At 40.0% G+C, this 21,577-nt stretch overlaps 1 protein-coding gene across 1 annotated transcript; it reads left to right on the top strand.

Moving 5' to 3' along the window:
* The first annotated feature begins 1,280 nt into the window (after positions 1-1,280).
* On the top strand, positions 1,281-12,858 carry nufip2 (nuclear FMR1 interacting protein 2). Its single transcript, XM_020085781.2, has 4 exons — positions 1,281-3,278; positions 4,975-6,663; positions 7,522-7,554; positions 8,036-12,858. The coding sequence occupies exons 1-4, from the start codon at positions 3,131-3,133 to the stop codon at positions 8,086-8,088; spliced, it is 1,923 nt and encodes a 640-aa protein (XP_019941340.2). The 5' UTR covers positions 1,281-3,130; the 3' UTR covers positions 8,089-12,858.
* The last annotated feature ends 8,719 nt before the right edge of the window (positions 12,859-21,577 follow it).

The raw sequence follows: 21,577 nt of genomic DNA on the forward strand, positions 1-21,577 counted from the left end.
TCTGTATCTTAACTGTATCATCCCACACTTTTTTGGAAACATCTGTGTCTTCACGTGTATTCGTACTGCAGTACATCCTTGACAATCTTCTTTTTTTTGTGCACTGATTTCACTGTTGCCATGGTTGACAGCTCTTTGATAGGACCACAGGGTTTGTATCAAAGGGCAAACAAAAAATATGTCCCTTGTATCCAAATATTTCATTTCTTTAAAAAACTACAGACTTCTAGATTTAAAAGTATTTTTATAACGTGACTATTTTATCTAAAATAATATTCATCAGCTAAATTACATTTCAAATTCTATACTAAAACTGTGATAAACTAATATTTCAAACTTAAAATGAAGCACTAAATGCCTAAAAGGAGAAGGAAACACTGCCCAAAGATGTCACTGTATACTCATATTATATGTTTACCAACATAGCTAAATATAGTATGAATTTTACTTATATCTAATAAAGTCTTCAGTCTCAAATCTGCATATTAGCCTATATTTTATTATTAATATTCAACAGTAACAACTTGATGGAATTAAAAATATACAAAATTTCCTATATGGTTTTATTAAATGATTAATTCCACAGAATAGTATCATTTAACATCAAAATCAGTGGAAATCTTAATATTAAAAATATAATTTCAACAATGAGGTTTAATTCGTCAGAAATGACACTACTTGGTAGTGGAAATGGCTTATTAGGATGCCTGAGAGCATTTATAACATAATTCTTATCTTGAACCAAATTCTTTGCAGAGCTCTTGAATTGTGGTTTGACCATTGCTATGTTTCATGTCAGGTTTTTATTGTGGGTTTATTTTCATTCTAACTTTGCTATGTAAGCATTTGGTTTTTGCCAGAATCTATATCTAAGAATTAAACTCTGAGCTATGAAGCCAGAAGCATCTAACCAGCACTGAACTATATTTGTCTTCCTCTCGTACTTTTCTCAGTCAAGGTTATTCTTAAGTCTCACTCTACTTTCAGGTGGTAAATGTACAGAATGCCTCTGCAATAACATTCTCTTGATTTGCTTCCATGACTGAAACTCAGTACCCTTTATACTGCATATTGCAAGATAAGCTTTTCTGTGTGCACATGCCTGGAGACCAGGTCCATCTCAAAGAGGCCTATATGTCTTGTTTTAAAAATAAATCTTGTCATAAATTGAAGCTGTCATATTAATATTTCATTGAAATGGTAGCTGTCATGTATGCATATAGGAGGAGCAGGACTCCATTTATCAGCAGAGTCTGAGCTGGGCTCTTTTTCTAAATAACAGTAAAGGGATGGGGGTTGTTGTTTGTTCTTTTCAACCATAGGAACTGTCAGATTTCTATCACTGTTGAAGTGAGTACATATACACATCATAATTTGTTTCTTGAAAAATAGAAAACTAAACGATATCTTAATCATTTGTTCAGATACATTAAGGTTTTCTTCTGAAATCACACAACTTCAGTAAGCTCACATCAGAGACCGAGAGATAAACTCAATAACTTCAGACAAGTTAGTTAAATCTATACAAGACATTTGTTTTGAGTGAAAATCAACAGTCAAAAGATTGGGTATCTAGCCACAGGAGGGCGCTGCTGGTTCTATTATGTCCCATGTGATCAAGGTTGAACTACAGTATGTCACATTTACACATGTAGTCCACATCTTCTTACTCAGTCTGAGGTGAAGATCTCATGTTTTGGGGGGTTGACTGTTACATGTGGAATTACTGAACTGAAGTTTCATTTAGTATTAAGATTCATGGTGTGTGGTATTAACTGGCAGAAACTGCACCCTTTTCCTACAAATTATCAGTTACTTGCACAAGACTAATGTGTTCAATGCCTAAAACAATAATGACTGCTCTTCTTACATCTTTTTAAATGGCTTTGCAAACATCAGCCTCTCACATAAAGTGGATTAGTTGCTCTGGTCTAACCCCAAACCTCTTAGCGTTTACTCTTTGTTTGACTTGTCAGTCACATGCAATTAAGTCAGATCCACATGAGATAAATGATGAGGTGATGACAGGTAGATTTCACCATCAACACTTACTGAGGATGAAAGCTAAAATCTTTTAATTAATGCACATTAGATAAACTAATCTCAATACATGCTCTACTTATGTCTTGTGATGATTTTTATTGATGCAGACAGAGGGGCTATTTTCACATGTGTAAGGTGGAATGAGTGATAAGACATATAATTGGGCAATCATAACATAGGGAAATAAATGTTCATGTTTAAGTATGCAAAGTAATTGCATTAGGGATATAGCACACTACTTATCTTCCTGATTGTAGTATTCATTTTTGTGCATTTTGCACAAATTGCATTGCTTTATATTATCCTTCGATATGTGATAACAAATCTTTAAATGAATGCACATTAGATAAATGTATCTCAGTCATGCTCTATTTATGTTGGCTGATTATTTGTATTGATGCAGACAGTAGATCAAACGCTATTTTTATATGTGTTATATATGTATAATTACATATAATCGAGCAAGATACATAACACATACAATACATCACATAACAGGATTATAAATATGAAAGTTTAAGCTAAGATGTTACTCATGCAGCACTTTACTTGTTTGTTGGCACATCCTTCCTGATTATATTATTCATTTTTACTCTTGTTGGCAAAATGCAAAAGGAGCATAGCTTTTTATTGTCATTCAAGATCGATAGGTCATGTTTGAGAACAGCGATAAGACTTGATTTTCCATTTAGGGAGCAGGGCTGGTCTCCCCGGGACCCTCCATCAAAGTGTGTCCACCGGCTGGAGACGTGGCAGAGCCTCCGGTCATATGATTGTAGTTCATTCTCGAACCCCACCCCGGTGCTGCCCACCATGAAAACACTTGTATAATGTCGTGATTTCACCGCGATCAAACATGTGCCAGCGGCTCAAAGTGCTGCTTCACGTTCCCCGCGCGTCTCAGCACAAACACCGCTCCTGGATTTAGTGGCGGCGACGACCACCCCAAACAGAGCCATTTTTAGACGTTTACTGCTGACGTTTACACGGGCTTCAAATAGCTTCCGTTTTACACTGGTAGTGATTGGACTGCTCTCTACTTACCCACTGAGCTAATGCACTGAGCTGAGCGAGTCTCCACACTTCAATGGAGGATCAGCCCAGAGATCGGGCACAAGACAGACACTACCAGCACCGAGGGGAGGACAGACACTCGACCCATCGCACAGCCGCTCTGAAAAATGATCAGAGCCACTTCCAGCGCCAGCATCAGGAAACGCAGACGAAGAAAACAGGTCGGGCCATCCGGGGGGGGAAAAAGTTAGCTAACGCTTGCTAGCCTCTGTCGGCTAATGTCAACGAGCAGACTAGCATTTTTTGCTAACTTATGTGGGCACCCATCATTACTGAAGGCTTAGCTCTCTTGCTAGCTTTTAATTCAAACTACAGACTGTTGGCTGGAGTAACTGAGGCAACATTATAAGTGTGGAGTAGCTGGCTGGTTAGCCTGGTAGTTAGCCGCTGTCGGAGCAGAAACCAGCCGTCAGGTTAGACACTCGGCTGACGTTGCGTGACAGTTGTCGCTGGTGGTGGTTTGACATATCGGGGATTGACCTTGTGCGCCGGTTTTCACCATCCATCTTTCTTTTAGCTAACGCGGCTACATCACTCCATAAACCCCACTGAGTCACCGTGTGGTGTGAACACATTACCTGCCGTTCACACACGGGGAATTGTCTCCTGCAGTAGCCGAAGACTTGTTCATCTCAGCCCGTGTCCACTTTAGGAAGACGAGCCGGCTCCACTGGAATGTTCTGAGCTTCCATTTCCTGTCGGCCATGTTAGAATATCCCTGCTAGCTCATGCTACCATCACCCGGCTAGTGAGGCTCTTTTATATGTCAACGCACAAAGCTGTGTGCCATTAGCATGTGGTGGTGGTGTGTTCACGTACTTATGTTTGCTGGTGTCGGACGGTTAGCTTCTGTCATGAGCAGCTAATGTAGCCAGGGCGTGTTAATGTCAGACGAGCCGATGCTAAGTTGACGTTAGCTAACGTTAGCCTCCTCTGACAGGCCTGTTGCATGTTGACCAGTCTACGTGCAGCCACGCAGCAGCTTGACCATGAGAACAAAGCTCAGATTTGACTGCAGCAGAAAACAATCTATAACGCGATTATAATATGTGCTAACACATTAGCACGTCTACAAATGTGAAGCTGCCTCTTTATGCAAAGTGAGGCTGTCTTTAGAAGCTTGTTTGTGCCGCTGTAGACCACAGACATGAGGGAAATCCCACGTTGACACAGCAGTTCCATGCCTGTGTGTCACTGCACAAACCTATTTATGGTTCACTGCCAGACCGACATGTATTTATAAGTGCTGCTGTGAGGATCTACATCCCGCAACTACTGTTCTTTGTTTCATTTCACTATTCTCAAGAAAGCTAATCAGCCAACAGTGTGCAGAACAGCAATAAAACATCCCATCTCTTTTACTCTTTCAACACAACCAGCACCAAGCTCATCTCTGGATGAGTCAGGAGCAGAGTCAGTATATAATTAATATACAATCTATGGTTTGGATTTAGATTTTCATACTGCAAGCATAATCAGGTCAACTATTAGGACAAAGGTACGGTGGCCGAGAGAGAGCTCAACGCACTGCAATTTAAGAAAACCTGCAAATTAGGAAAACACATGCAAATTAAGAAAATAACTTGATCGATATGACTATACATGCACTTGATATTATCTTAACCATTTTTTAAGTTTAACTTTAAGGTACCATCATTATTGCATCATAAATTATTTTCTGAATATTGGGTGGAGTGCCCCAAAGTCGTATAAAACCAATCCTTAAATTTTATGTGAAAAAAGGTATTGCTACATCTCCATCAGTTGGGGCAGCCTCTGCAAGGTAGTTTAACCAAGAAGTTGCAGTGTTCTATCATCCATCATTTCAGTATAAACTGATTTTGTTTCCCTTTTCAGGCAATAAAAAAGTAAACATCAGTGACGTGGAGGGGGAGAAGAATACACATCTGTCTGATACTGTTGGTATGTCACATCCCCCCAACAGCAATGGTAACAGATACATCAGTAGTGCAAATGTGAAGCAGAAGTCGATGCAGAAGCTGTACACAACTGTTCCAAAAGTGAGCAGCAAAGGGTTGGACCATAAGAAGAATATGGACCTTAAAAATGACAAGGCCTTGGATTTGAATCATCACGAGGGCCAACCTTTGGATAAGAAAGACTCTTTGTTGCTTCAGAATGGCGTTGTAAACTGTGGCTTAATTACAAATGGCTATTCGAGCAAGGACAATGATGGAAGCGGTTCAGAAGGTGGATATACTACTCCGAAGAAACGCAAGGCCAGATGTAACAATACCAAGAACACTGATAATGTGATTAAAGACAAGGAGAAAGACATGCAGCAGGGCGACACTACGCAGGAGTCTGGGGAATTTGATTTCGAGACAACTGAGAAGGGAGTGACTTCTAGACTTGATGGCTTTAGAGCCACCCATAAAGTAGAAGCTCAGTCAGCAGCGAGACGCGCAGCTGTGCCAGAGGCTTCGGTGGGTGAATCTCAGAGGAAAAGCTCTGATGGCAAAACAGCCGGCACCTTTGGTAAAAAAAGCGAGGAAAGGCACAAGGCCAAGCTTTCCTCCCCTTCAAAAGAGGACTCCTGGACTTTATTCAAGCCCCCTCCAGTATTTCCTGTGGACAATAGCAGTGCTAAAATTGTTCCCAAGATCAGTTATGCAAGTAAAGTAAAAGAGAACCTCAACAAAGTAGCTCAAGGTGGAGGAGAGGCACTGCCTCCTCCCATTAGACTGTCACAGGTCCCTATGTCTGCTATGAAAACTATCACCTCATCTAGCTTTACTAATGGTCCTGTTTCTGGAAATGGAAACGGCTGCCCATCAGTGGGTACCTTCTTTGCTCCTGCTGCTAGTAGTATTCCACCAGCCCCATCTATCCCAAGTGGCGAGAATGTAGCATCTCCTTTAGAAAGTAACTGTAGCTCTACAACCAGTCCTGTAGATGGAGAAGCATATGATCTTAGAAAGTGTACTCTTTTAATTTACCCTTTAAATATGCAACCTGTGCTCCCTAGTGCTCGTCACCTTGACCCACCGGCTGCTCAGACAAATCAGAAAGCCTTGGGAGAAATCTTCCAGAATCAGTGGGGGCTTTCCTTCATCAATGAGCCCAACTTGGGGCCAGACGGAGGAAGTGGGCAGGTGTCTGCAGAGGACAAGACAACTGTGGTCACACCTCAAATCGAGCGTCAGGCCAGTTCAGCCAAGGTTGCCCAGCCCTGCTTTGACATTACCCCATCCTTCTTAGAGCCCGGCACTTTGGCTCAAGACCCCGAGAAAAGGACTTGTGCCCCTTGCAATGTGTCTAATGCTTGTTTTCCTGCTTGTGTGACGAGCGACGAGGAGAATAAGTTGCAGCCATGTGGCCAGGAAAAGACAAAACCCGAGGCCAAGGGTGCAGGTTCTGCTGTGCCAGCCCCCGGTAAAGACAATGGTGCTAAGCCTGCACAGGGCCAGCTAACCACTTTGCTGTTTGGCTCCTCTAAAGAACAGGCCCACTCTAAAGACATTGGCAGAAGGTCTTGCTGGGGGCCCTTTGACATTAAAGCTGCTGTCACTTATCACACTAAAGGTAACTTTTCTACTCTATTCATCAAATTCATTTATCTTAGCACTAAAAGTTGTAATCCTTATTCATGAGGTGGTTATTGGGGCAAGTGTAGTTTAGTACGACAACAAACATGACCTGAGTAGCTTTTTTATCAGGAATAAAACAGAAGAGCAGATAGTTTACTTTTTACTGTAAAGCAAAACAAACTTGCATCGTTGTAGTAAATAAGTCGGTCAATAATTGCTGATAAGGCACACATGGTTTTTAATGGAAGCAGAGAAGTGTAACAGGAGCTGGTTACTGTCTCCAGCTCTCTGTGGCTGTTCCCACTTGTTTCTTCATTACCCAACATAAATTAAAAAGGATCCATCCACAGAAAAAGATACCTGAAGACGACACTATATATTGTTTTACTATATATTCACAGACAATCAAGATTATTGGAGCTAACCTTGTTTCAAATGTTATTATCACGTCTTATGAGTAATTGAAAGAGAACTGCAAAGAATGAGGTTGATATTGATGAGATAAGATGAGATTTGAAGGAAGTCTATCTCAGCTCATAAATGGTGGCCACTAAACATTTACAATGGAAACTAAGATATCAAGGGTTAATTACAGAATTTAAATACATTCAGTGGCTACTGCCTAAAAAATGCAGCAGTATCAAAAACAGTTACTTAAATTCTCAAGGAATATAACTTTAACCACTGTGCTGTGACAGGGGATTTGATATACATACAATGAACAAAAGATTAAATCAAGAAATGTAAATAAATCTGGCTTCACAAGATACAAGATCAGTAGTAGACAATCTGAAAATATTGTTTATGACCAGATGATGCAGATGCTGAAATAATCTTTCTTTTACCTCAACAGAAATGGAATCCATTTTCAACTTGCAAAAACAAGGTAATTTAAACCTGTTGTTCTGACCTTTTCATGAATGTTTAGCACTTAGTTTTAGTTTTGTTGAAGTTATTTAGAAATATAAGAACATTAAAAAGTTTGACATGTCTGTAGAGAGCAGATGGCTGTAGATCACTAAATTAACATAACAGTAAATCCCTGAAAGACCAAAGGACACAATTGTTTTATTACTCAACAAAGAACCCGAGGTAAACACACAGCTGTAGTTACTGAGTGTGACACACGGCTGTTGGATGATCCTGCAAACTGTGTGTTGATGGCTGGAAATAAATGATATTGGAGGCTTTGTTTGCCAATTGTACACAAACTAGAATTAATTGAGTTTTGTTTATGTTTAATATTTTGACACTAATGTCTGTGATTTTTAAAGTAGTACATTTTGTACATGTTAGTAATACCGGGAACATACACAGTGTATGATATGACATAACGTTTTCCTTTCTATCTTTCCCCTCTGCTGTAGATCCAAAAAGAGTAGTGGTTTATGATGAAACCAAGGATGGACCTGATCAGTGAGGTAGAACTTCTCTTCTGGGTGCTGCAGTTATCTACCTTGGAAATCATAAATCCTCTTGGATAGATAAAGTGACAACTGTGAAAACATTGATCGTTTAGCATGACACATTTTCCTTGGAATCTCGGGCTGAAAAACAGACTCTTTCTTTTGTGGGCATCAGACAGACACAGACACAGACACACACTCTGGAGGGACGTTAAAGGAGCTGATCGGTGCCTCCAACATGATGAATGGACACTTGCATCTTAAAGCTGTTTGTCTCATGGCTCTTTAAGGATGATGTTCAGGAGTCAACAAAGGAAGGCGTCCAGGACGGCGCCTCCCAAAGCCTTTATCCTGTCGAACTGCGGCAGCCGCCAGTCTGACTGTGGGATGCCTCAGTCATTTTTTTCTTTCTTCACGCGTTCAAATGAGTTAATTGTAGATATGTTAGACGTTATACATACACATCTGTGTGCAAGCTTGAATTCATTGTGAACGAAAAGGAAAACACACTTTGCAAAGAATGCCTTGAAGTTGTGGAGTAAGGATCTTGGGAGTCCTGTTAAACTTTAAGTTCAGTGACAGCTCGTAGGTGAGGCCCCATCCAGGAAGGGAGAACCTTGTCTTGAAATCTTTACGGGGAAATTAAGAGCCCAGAAAATAAACGCTTGCTTTTTTTCTTTTTCTTTTATACTGTTTGGTCTGACATGAGTGTTATCTGCACTGCAGTATGACCCCTGAGCACAGGTACAAATAGTGCCCAAGTTGAAGTAAAAGTCTAGCCCCTTCATTTCACTGTTTATTACAGGTTTTACTAAAGATTAAAATAAAGGCAGGTCTCCGTCAAAGACAAAACTTTTTTTTTTTTTTATATCTTTGAGCTTCTCGTACATTTTATGTAGATTTTTATCAGGTCAGTGCAGACTGTTCTTAAATTCAGACTCGTATACCTGATTATATGTGAAGTCTTAGTTTAGGAATAAACTGGGTGACAAACTGTAAAGTGAGAGAAGTTTCTTCAAACAAAGTGTTTGCAGGAAGAGTCAGGATATCCATACACATGATTTTTGCCTGTTTCTGTCTAGTTCAGCTCTCGTCAAAGGAACGTAATGAATTTTATGACTTGGGAATTTTTGTTTTATTTCCCTGACTCAGTGTTTTGTCTTTACTTTTCAGTCTTATGGCATTGTATTTCTTGCATGTTTACTGGTGGAAATGAATGAGTCAGAGGTCACTGTTGATCGCCACACAAAGATTACAGTAACACAACAACAATCGCAATACTAATCTAGGATCCCCCTTGACTAGCCACTTTGTCAAACCGTGTTGAAATGTGAAGATAAGTTGTACTATTATGTTTTACTGTAGATAACCTTTGCAAACCAGTGTGCAATAACCCCCATGTGAACCATTCATACAAGCAATGTATGATATGGGTTGTATGGAGCTAACAAAATTATCACCCAAGATTCTGCTGTGGCCTGCAGTTCAAAAATGTTAAAGGTGCATTTTTATTTTTTTTTAAATCTTTTCTGCAAAAGCTCATGTTGAAAGATCTAATTATGTCTATGGAGCCCACATTTGCTAACAGCTAACTGCTAACTAGCTAGCTGTGACATCTCTTTCCATCACCATCTCCAAATCAGGATTGGTTTATTCTACATAACAAAAGGAACCGTGCAGGTTTCTTTGCTCTAGAAGACATGATTTGGTTAATGTGTGGATTATTAGCACTTTATGTAAACTAATTGCTTTTATCTTTTAATTACTAGAGAGATCTATATGTACTGACAAGAAATGCTCCTTGAAAGAATGGCTTTGGGCTGTTACTTAAAAAAAACAAAAAAACAAGTCGATAAATACAGAATTATTAAATGTAACTCAGGTAGTGTTGATAAAGCCATGACTATGTTGAATATAGTTTTTTGCCAAACGGCCCCTGTCGTGTTATGTTCTCATAATTGGAACCAATGAATTGGAGTCCTGCTATAGAGTCTCATGTGATGTGACAAAACATCAAATAACCTTTTTTGAGGCAAACTCTCGGCATGCACGGTGCTGTCATTGATCGTTGTGGGCTCTGAAAATGTTCCGTTCCCCTTTAAAGAAGAAAAATAAGCACATTGCTCCATGCGCTGTTTTAATGTACACTAGACTGTAATCTTGCTGTCTCTGATGGTTTATTTTCTTCCTCGTGTTCATAGTGAAGCACCTCTTGATTTGTATGATTGCTGAACATTAGTGGTGTTTTCTTATTTGTTGTTAGTGGGGGAGATACAACCTGGAAAATCAGACTGTGGAGTACACTTCTTCCCACTGTGTCCTGATTAGGCAGCGGCACAGTTTGTACCTGTGTGCCGAGAGAAAGTCATAACTGCAGCCAATGTTTTTTTATTTTTTGTACAAGTTGACATTTAACTTCCACGTCTAATCGCAGTCAGCTCTCTGGTATTTAAAATGCTTTGTTTAAGGCTTCCACTGTTTGGCATATGATAGATGAGTATTATCAGATGCTGCCCCCTGAATAAGATCTGGCTGATGAGGACGCTGAGGTATTTGACAAGATATTGTCCATTAGCATGTAGACTTTGTTTTTTGTGCTTGTGGAGATATTTAATCTGGCGTAAAGTCATGCAAAATGTATTTACTTTAATTTCCTCTGATTGCCCATAATCCACAGACAGTGATATAATCAGGTTACCATAATGCCAAATTGTTCAGTGGACAGTGATGCATCTATAGGCTTCTAAATGTAAAACAGGGTGATCGGAATGAGTCGTACGTGATGTTACTGTAGTCTTAACATTTTTCTCTCTTTTTAAAAGTTTTGGTTTTTCGAGAGGATCGCCCTGCGACAGAGAAATCAGAGAATCTCTCGTCCTCCTGCCCCAAGGCTCCTCTTATTTTCAAGCACTTATTATACAGCAAAAAGGCTATGTCGAATATGCATTTATAAAAGATAGAACTATTAGCGTTGTAGCCTGCAAACCAAAAACAGGTTGTGGAAGCGGAGTAGATGTGTTAATCAGTGATGTGGATGGAGGGGGTGACTGATGAGTGACTGACTGAAAGAGCCTGGTGCATGTGTGGAGCTCCTACTCTCGCCCCCCTCAGGACGTGCAATCACCTCAAGGACGCTGAAGCGGGCGTCCCGGTTGTGAGTGGCGAGTTTGGCCTCGTTGTTTCATGGTTGTGTGCATAGCAAGTTCTTCCTATAATATGCAAGTTCCTCATATATTTTGAACCCCCTGCCCCTCTCCCTTCCATCCCCTCCTGCTGTTTCATGTTCAGGTGCCTGTGTGAAAAATTAAAAGTACTTTTACAGCAATTTTGATTGTTTAAAATCTGCTTCCAGAATATATCCGTGCCATTTTTCTTCTTTTTCTGTAACATTTGCGATGCTGTTTTAAGTTTTTCTCACAGCGAACCCTAATTTTTTTTTAAGTGACATGGACGCAGCTGAAAGCGATGAGCAGTTGTGTGTGAGTGTGTGTGTGTGCGTGTTGTAGGTTTTGAAATTGTCATGGCTTGTGTTCAGAACTGTGTGACCTAAAGCCAAAATCAGTTTAGAATGGGCTGGAAGACAGCCGCTCGCTGGTTTGTACTCATGCCAGTCTATTGTCATTACATTCATGTCTGAAGTAGCACATAATTCATATGAACTGATTTAACAAATTAACTTTTCGACATGTTTTTTTGAGTTTTATCTAATTTATCCATAGATGCACAAGTAGGATGAGACTAAAAGGAATAAATGACACAGAAAATCAAGATGTTATTGATGAGTTTTAGTTGATTTAGTTATTGATTAAGACTGACCTACCCCCCCACCCCATAGCACCAGTGTTAATATATTTGACGTTTTCATACAAATTACTTTAATGCATTTCTTCAGATAGTTGTGATGGAGTGACGAGCATTGAAACACGCTGCATCCCCGAGTTCCTCTTTTAATATATTTTCATTTGTTAGTGCTGATCATGTTGTGAGGAGGGGATGAGGTATTAACATGCAGTTCAACAAGCTCGGAATCTGCTTTCGCCAAAGGTACACTACTCAGATATTCAGCTACTGAACGGCAAACGTTGTTGTTGTTGTTAATGATGTCATAACCAGCTCCCTGACATCGTGAGGAGGAGTCACTACTGTAGCAGCTGAATGTCACTTTGCGCGCGTTGTTATACGGTGTGAGAGGAGAAATCTCCAACAGATAAAAACAAATACCGAAAGTGCTGCTTCTTCATCCAGTAATCAGTCGTCTGTTATGGGAAATGCTGGACTTGGTGTTTGTGCTCGACTAAAAAACTGTCCCTCCTTTAAACTGTCGTTGCCTGTTGTGGAACTGTTTTTATTTTAGTTTTAGTTTTCTGTGTTTCATTCAGTGACACCTGAGAGGTACAGTGTTTCTGATCCCACACATGGACAGTAAACTCGGCCAACGTGTCTTTTCATGTGCCGAGTCATCTTTTTCTTTTCTTTTCATCTCAAATGGTCGTTGTGCTTTTTCTTTTGTTCTGTTTTCTCACATCTGCACCTCTTGTAACCCTAAAATAAGAGGCAATAGCATTTCATTTTCAGATGTCTTACAGGTCGACTTTTTAAGTGAGCAGTATGATTATTTAATTTTTTTTGTTTGAATTTAACAGAAATGTCACATTACAATGTTCTTTTTTTAAAGCATGATAATAACCCTCAAATTCCAAACAGTGTAATAGAGTCAATAAAAAAAGAAAACTCCAATGTTCACAATTTTAGTTTCCATTAAAATGTCAAATTTTCATGAAGAATTCAGTGTGTTGTGTTTCTGTTGATCTGATGTTGATTTATATTGAAGATGTGTTTAATGTCTGCAGAGCAGTGACGCGTTAACAGTGCTGTTTCTGATCCTGTTTACAAACAGACTTATTTACCAGGACATCATCCTCATCACGTGTACTGATACAAACATGCTCATGTTCACCAGTTCAATTTACAGCATATTTACAGTTCATTGACTTTTGCCAATAAAGTTAAATTTGGCTGAAAAATTCAGATTTATTTGTAACAGTTCTTTAAAGTGATCGAATTATAACTCATGTAAGTAATTTTTCCAATTTTATAAGTTTAGTCAGCAATTCAGTTGTAACCCTTTAATTCTCAAACCACTGCTGGTGTAATAAATATTTCATTAGATGCAAATATGCAGTTTTTTTGTTTCATGGAAAGGGTGCAAATAATCCCAGATTTCAAATTGAACAGTCTCAGTAAAACGCACAGCTTCACCAAAGTTTGTGGAAGTTCATTCAGTAGTTTTTGCATCATCCTGACAGACAAACCAACAATAGAGGTGAAAACAGAACCTCCTTGGTGGAGGTAATCCGCACAAACATCACAGTAAACCTCAGGGGCATTGGTGACCTTTAATTCAGCCTTCCTGTTAATCTATGTTAAATATTAAACAGTAAAATCTAAAGTATCTCTTTCTGTAAAGAACAGCTCATGTTGCATATGGATTTATTTCACATCTTAATCTTTGTTTGGCTGCAACTATCTGTCTCACCGGGAGAAGTTGGTGAGAGGGTGATGCAGGGATTTCACTGCTTTGGCGATTCATTATAATCTGGAGTAAATAAAATCCCAGTGGCAATAATCCCAAATCTGAGTCATTGATTCATTGCACGTCTGCTTTTTGCAGGGGCATTAAGAACAACATTAGCTGAAGCACTGTGGTCATAATGAGCTCAGTTAGATCTACAGGCCTCTGGGAGCTGCTGCAGCATCATCACTGAGCACAAAGAGTTGTTTAATGACGCCCCCTTGTGGAGGTTTAGTGCACATTGACTGAGTCACTCCAAAACGAAAGATTAACTGGTTTAATCATTTTTTAATTTCATGAGCTGAAGTCGCACAACTCTACTAAGATTAGTATATAGTATACATGTATACTATCTTATTAATAAACTATGTTGGCCTGTTCTGTGTTAACATCCCCCAAATAATCATAACCACTTTCATTCATTTTAAATACAGTTTTCTAAAATTAAAAGTGCTGATACAAAAAAATGCTCATAGGGAAAATTATTAAATGAATCCCACATGAAAAATGTTTAGATATTTTTGAACACATTTTGAAAATGAAAACATACATTGAGGAGATGTTGAATTCACCTCAAATAATCACAGTTTTATCTTGATCACTGTGTACCACGCCACAGACGTCACACAGGGCTTGACGGTTGGTGCCATGGTGAGAGATTGCCCACTGTGCCGGAAGGTCACTAAAAGGTTTGCTCTCTGTATCGACAAATCATCTCTGCTGAGGTGTTTGTGAAGACGCTGAAATCCTTCTCACTTCACTGCTGCAAAAAGGACGGGCACTCAGCCTCCCCCTGAAAACAAAGGATGACATGTTAAAGAAAACAACATCCTTCCAAACAACAAGAAGAAAATATAGGCTACAACCAGCATCACTAATTTTGGCATTTTTTGAAAAATATTGGATCAGTAAATTGTTCAAATAAACAGACACAAATGAAATTAAGTAAAAGCACTGAATCAACTTTTCTACTTCAGTAAAAGTAAATAAGAACTTGCTTTTCAATAAACTTAAAGTACTAAAAGCAGAAGGCAGGAACTAAAGTTACTTGCCCACTCTGATTGGATCAGTGGATCAATCCCCCCCTCATTATCAGGAGGACTCAATTTAAAATTTAAAAGTGATTTTAAAAACAGTCAGATAAATATTTAAAGAGAGGCTAAATCTGAGAAACACACTGGATCACATTAGATGTTCACATCTATTAAAACCTATTGACTTTATTTGACTCACACGATGAAGGATTCACATGGAAGTTACATTTACCATCTACATGAATGGGCCTTTTAAACACTGATCTTGCATCATATATGACACTGAATGGCCAGTTTCTCTAAAAGCATGTGTATTACACTCTGTGCTGTAATTGTACATCTGTGATGAGGCATCATTATTCTCTAATCTCTGGTATTTTCCCTCTGTCGCTTTTTGGTTCTGTTTCCAAATGGCAGAAATGTGAAATATGACATTTCTCAGTTGCACAGGTCAAGAACTGTTGTATGGAGCAGTTTCTCCTCACACATTTTGATGAGTCCTTTCACGCTGCTCGTTCTTGACAGAGACAGAAACCGGGAGCGGCGTATCATCCAAGTGCATCTCCTGCTTTCTGGGATGAATGCATCAGCTCTGACCAGACAGTCCCTGACATTTAGTGATCTGTGATGATCACCATAAACCCCAAATCATCAAATGTCACACTGAAGTACTTGCCAGAGTCTGCAACTGATCTGATGCACATCATGGTTGGAAGAACAAATACCGCAGGCCAAGGGCCCGGCGTTCACCCCGAGCTTTAAACACTGACCCTCGCACACTTTAATTAACGTCATCCATGCGCTCAGAGGGAGTGTGAGGAATGTAAGCGATCAGAATTGGACTGGAGGCTGTAAAACAATAATGCACCAGGGGGCGAGCCAAGTCAAGTGCGTGGCTCATATTTGATATTGTTAACAGCACTCTCTTTATAAATGTATATTTTAGAAACATACATTCTCTCCATGACTATATTTCCTTTATACAAGAGCTGCGTCATGATCTACAGCTGCTTTTCAATGTGTTAACGCCACATAGATACAGGTAGGATTTGATTTTTGGACAATTTTCCAGAGGCGAGGTTCATGTGCACCAAAGACATGTCTCTCTAGCTCAGCTCAGCTAACTAGCCACCTGCAGGCTGCATGACTTTCTTTCTTTCTTCTTCTTAATGGACGCTTATGTCAGGATGACGGTTGGCCGGCCCACCACTTGAAATCTCTCAACAGATTGTTCTGGAGTCTGTCTGGATACTGGGTCATCTTCCTTCAACCGTCCAATCAGAAGCCTTTCATGAGACGTCCCCACTTCCTGCTCTATTTTCATCCCCACCAGTGTCTGGACTCAAAGGGGAAGTCCCCTTCATATACAAAGCCCCTTATTCATAGGACTGCTTCCATTGAAATCGACTTCCTGCTGCAGTCTAAGTGCCAAAGCATTTTCCTCTGTTCACATTAACTTCCATTTAATTCTCCTCTGTTTATCAAAGCCCCTGAACTGCTACTATTCCCCTGAACCACTGAGCAGACTGTTGTGAGTAAAACTGAGTTGCTTCTTAACTTTTCACACAGTTGGAAAAAATATATCATGTGTCATTTTTTTTTTTGATACTTTGGTTTATGAGCAAACACCCACAAAGTTAATGATATTCTCGTTCAACTCTGGACCATCCTTCAAACATGAGGCACATGTTGAACACCTCAACATGATATATTGTGCCTGTAATGTAAAGGGACCGTGTGAGATGAAACGCAGTGATTGAGGAGGTTTGGGAACATGCACGCCCCTTAATAGAGCTCAGTGACGTTCTTTGATTATGCGCTCGCTGTCACCATCCATCACAAAAGCTGTCCATACGTATATTTAGGCTCAGTGGTCTCAGAAACATACTGTGTGTCTCTAGTTTCAGCCAGTTGAATGCATGTAATCCTACGAGGCCAATAGTTTAAAAAAAAATACTATAAATCCACAGACGGGCACTGACCTGCGTGTTTGGAACGGTCTGTTCTATTGTCCCATGTTAAAGCTCCGCGGCTACTTCAGATTTATTATAGATATTATTCCTCGTGATGTGAGTCCTCCTCAAACAGTTCTACAATATACTGTCACTCTTCATTGTTTGTGTGCTGGATGTTGAAAACAGAGATTTTTATAAACAGTCTGTGGTGCAGAGAGAAGTTAGAAAACTTTGTGTTCATCCTATCTGGTTTCTCTGCAATCAAGATTTTTAAAGTCAATTTTTAAAATGAAAATAAAACTTAATCTGCTTTGATACTGTTCACACTTGTGGCTTATACATACGTTCAAATGATTTACTTAACTGCTGTAATTTTTTTCATATATTGCAGAGTAGTTATTTCAGAACCAAGTTTACAACTTTTCAAAATAAAAGCTCTGTAATTCAGCTCTATACAAAGCATTGCAGCAACAAAACAAACATGTGCATTTACTCTGAAGACAAATAGCCAAGGAAAGGATTTTGAATGTTGCTGACGGAGATCAGCACCAGCGGCACTCGTGATTGTCTGTCTCAGTAAAAAAAACGATTCAATTATCAAAATGATCTGGCAACGATTTTGACATTAGACCCTTTTGTTGACCACAGCTGCAGTTATCTGAGGACATAGAGGAAAACATGATCAACTGAAGGCATATTGCCCCATCTCCACTGATGACACTACAGAGCGCCCGGTCGCCCGTTCATTACATTTGTATTAATATTGAACGTCCAAACTACACCAAATTCAATACTGCCCTTTCTCGTGCCTTAACAATACACATACTAAGAGTCCATGATATGAATGATTCGCTAGATATACATTCCACATTCAGACAGATAGACGTTTGTGGAATTAGTAGATAGATTGTTATCAGTCATGACAAAGTCCAGCAGCGATGATGTTGCTGCATTTGAAAACAGACCCATGATGAGACAAAGCGTCCGGCGGTACCACCACATGATCTGAATGGCAGGGCCCCTGCGTCGCCTCAGGACTATAGTGGCAAGTGCAGCAGCTCGGCCTGCTGATGATTTCTTTTCTGTCGTCAGTAATATTCTCTCAGCAAACTGCCACATATTGTTTGCTGCTAGGTGGAATTAAGCTCTGTGTGCTGGTGGGCTGGTGGGCTGGTGGGCTGGAGGAGGAGGAGAAGGAGGAGGAGGGCATTTTGTGTGATATGGGCCATTGACTGCTTTTCCATAGCTCAGGAACAATAATGAGATTTTTTTCCCTTTTTTTTTTACCCAGAATATCAGTGCCGCCATTCAGCGCTCTGATTGTGTTTATGAAATTGCGCATACATCTCTCAATGCTGGAGCAGGGGATGGGAAAGCTATTTTCCAAACATTAGCAAATTGTTTTCTGTTATTGTGCAGAGATTGATAAGAGTGTGTGTTGTTGACACACGAGGACGGACACACAGACACATTCAGGGGAGAAAAAAAAAACATTACCCATAAAAAAATAAAAAGAATGCTGTCATGGTTTGGAGTTGCCTGTTTTTCTTACAAAACAAAGTGTATTACCTTTCCTTCATACTGACATTTAACCACAGTGAATCAGGTTGTTTCCCTGCACACACAGGTTTACATCTATCTGCAATAAATACTGCAATGCATTTTACTAGTTTTTTTACTACAGTTTTTCATTGTGAGATATAAAAAGCTTGACCTTGACTTTGACCTTGCCTCTGAAATCTTTCACATATTATAACAAATTACTGGAGATTTTGCACAAAGCGTATTTTATCTGACGAACCTTTGTGTGACTGTGTTAATCCCCCTCCTCTTCCTCTCCTGATTCTACATCACACCCTGGTTACAGGGCTGCGATGTGGCTCTTTGTGTAGACGGAGGCTACAGGCAGCTGAGGCCAGTTTCTGAGCCGTTCATTCAGCTCAACTTGTCTTTTCACAAGATTACTATTATTACAAGTTACTCTCGTCTGATTTTTACTGAAGCGTCTTTACAGTTAGATAATTAACTGCACACCTTTCTGTGCAGTGGAGTTCTGAACCATGTAAACAACCAAATCAGTGCACTCTCAAGAATAATAATCCACACTGAGTCCATCCATCCATCCATCCATCCATCCATCCATTCATCCATCCATCCATCCCACTTATACGTACTCTTGTTCTCAACCCAAAGTTTAATGAATGTGTCTTTAGCACATTCTGCTAAAACCATGTTACATTTACGAGGCCTCTTGACCTCAGTCTGTTCCCCTCCTCGTGAACACTGGCATCATTTTTGGGTGTGATGCCTCTGCAGGAGGACTGAAGAAAAACTCACCAGGCTCAGGCGTATGTTTTTAAAGTGAGCTTTAAAACCCAGATATTTACAACAGCATCCAGACAAGTATCTGTTGCTGATGATCCTATCAACAATAATACCTTTTCACCCCCCCCCCCCCCCCTCCTCCTCCTGGCATTCAGCCTGTGTATCTGTTCGGTCCTCTGGTGATAATTGACACTCATACCTGCGTCTACAGTCTGTTGCCCGCCAGTTCGCTCTGAGGCAGCTATTGATTCTGCAGCATCAGATCCATGAAGACAGTGATGACGAACAATGGACAGACAGCTGCATCCGCTGTGATCCGGGCCAAAACTGATGGCCTTTGAAAACATGCAATGGCTCATCATGGTGGATAATAGGGGAGAGAAGAGGGGACACGATGTGTGAGTTCTCTCGGGCTGTTACATCGTGGCCCTGCTCGGTTTCTCATGCTGTTAGTTACATATGTTTCACTAATGACGGAGATAATCATGAATTTGATTTAAGACCACAATGGATCTGTAAGAAAGGGAGCTACTCATCTGCATTCACCATAAAACATAAAGTGTCAGACATAATGATTCTAGTCAATTTTGCAAAATACATTTGAGTTGGTATATGTGTGGATACTGGTAATAAATACATGTAAATTATGATTTTACTTGTATTATAGTTGTGGGATTTGTATGATGAGTGACTATAAATTTACATTTATATTTTTCTTTTTTCTTATATATCTTATTGTATTCCTTTTTATCTTCAGTCAATTTTTTGATTGTTTTATATGTAGATATTTATTGACCGCACCAGTGAGAGACATAGAAATTTTAATTGCAACTTGTTATTTCTGTGTATGAGGATAAAGCCTTTGACCCTTTGAAGGATGGTATGTTTTCATCTGTGTTCGTTTGTTCGTCAGAAGGATTTGCAAGAACTACACAACTGTTTTCCATGACATTTGGTGGAGGGGTGGGGCGTGACTCAATTAGGAACCCATTTCATTTTGCTAATCAATTTTTACTTTCTTTAACATTGTGAGCATTTTTTAACATGTTCCTTCTCAGAAATTATTCATGGATCTTGATGTTTAGATGTGTAATTTGGTGCAGATCCAAATAAAAAAATTTGATCTCATGTATTTAAATCTGTTTTCATAAGGGGGCTGTTGGGCTTTATCGGAGGTAGTTTATTATTGTAATGTACAGCTGACTATTTTACTCTGTAGCTATCAATAGGCTACAATCTCCACAAAATAAAGCTTGATTTCATGTTGTTAGGGTTATAATGAGTTAATAATATTGACTGATGTAATGTTTCAGATCTCATTTAAAAGGAAATCTCAAAAGGGTCCATCAGAGTGATAGACTCCTCATGTAAAGCTTATACGAGCTCAAAAACAATTTCTTAAAAAAGAAGATTAGGATCCAATAAAAGTCGTTGAAAGGAAGTCAATAATCTGATGCTGCAGCACGCTCCCCGCGCACCTCCTCCAAAACAACCCAGGGACCAGCTCCACACAGGAAGCTGTGTGTGTTCTTGGCTGCAGACTATTTGCCATTCCCAGAAGGTCATTTGGTTAATGCACATTTGAGTTTTCATGGACTCTTAACTAGTTTTTAATCAGCAATTATTAGTGAATTGGAAGGCTGTGCAGGCGCATGACTTCGTGCTGGCGGGAGAGTGCCCATCAATGTCACGTCAATTTCCATGCCAAGGGCTACATTAGGCCTGCAGTCTGGGAGGAAACAGCCACCTGAGTGCCTCATCTCCCCATCCACAGCAGTGTTCCCATCAACTATTGACTCTATTACACAGCTCTGTCAAAAAAATTTTCCGCTTCAAAAGAAGGGCATCCATTACATGGCTGCGCGGGAAGATAATTTAGTGATGCACATAAAATTAAGTGCATATCCACTGAACATTGCTCATTATTGCTCTTGAATTTCTACAATGCCAGGCTTGTGTGAGAATCCTGGACGCTTCCCAGCCGTTTCATTCCATTCTCATTTTAAAGGCATAAACACAGCTTTATTATTTATGCTCATGTACTTTATAAATAGCTGTCATTTTCATCTATAGCTAACCTACCTGTAATTGGCAATTAAACATGCCAGCATCTCAGACTAGCTCTTAATCACCGTTAATAAATGCTGAGGGGCCCTGAGGTGCCCTCACAGGCTGATGATGGTGGATGCGCATCTCCTGCAGCACCACATTACAGCATGAATATGCAGCCAGGTATTCTGCAGCTCTCGCTCCCTCCTCACACTTGTCGGGGCTGACGCACACGGAGGTGGCAGCAGACCGCCTCTTGAACGACCACTTCTTCATTACGCCTCTCCATCGTGGCCTGTTGCCATGCGGCACCCTTGCAGTGGCATTTGTGCGCACTGTGACTTGTTTGTGTTTGCCAGGAGCTGTCACATTCAGGCTGTTAGCAGTGGTCCATGGGGAATTCACAGAGCCACTGGTATGAGGTGAAGCCGTCAGATGAGCCGCTGACAGGCCTCTCTATGCCACATACACATATCTGCTAAAGTTTATGTGCACGTGTGTCACTGCTTGTGCGGCCTGTGCTAATGTTGACTGGGCCTCGAATTAAACAAATATCATCCATGTGAAG

Source organism: Paralichthys olivaceus, chromosome 15, assembly GCF_024713975.1.
Source record: "Paralichthys olivaceus isolate ysfri-2021 chromosome 15, ASM2471397v2, whole genome shotgun sequence".
In the NCBI taxonomy this organism is placed as follows: domain Eukaryota; kingdom Metazoa; phylum Chordata; class Actinopteri; order Pleuronectiformes; family Paralichthyidae; genus Paralichthys; species Paralichthys olivaceus.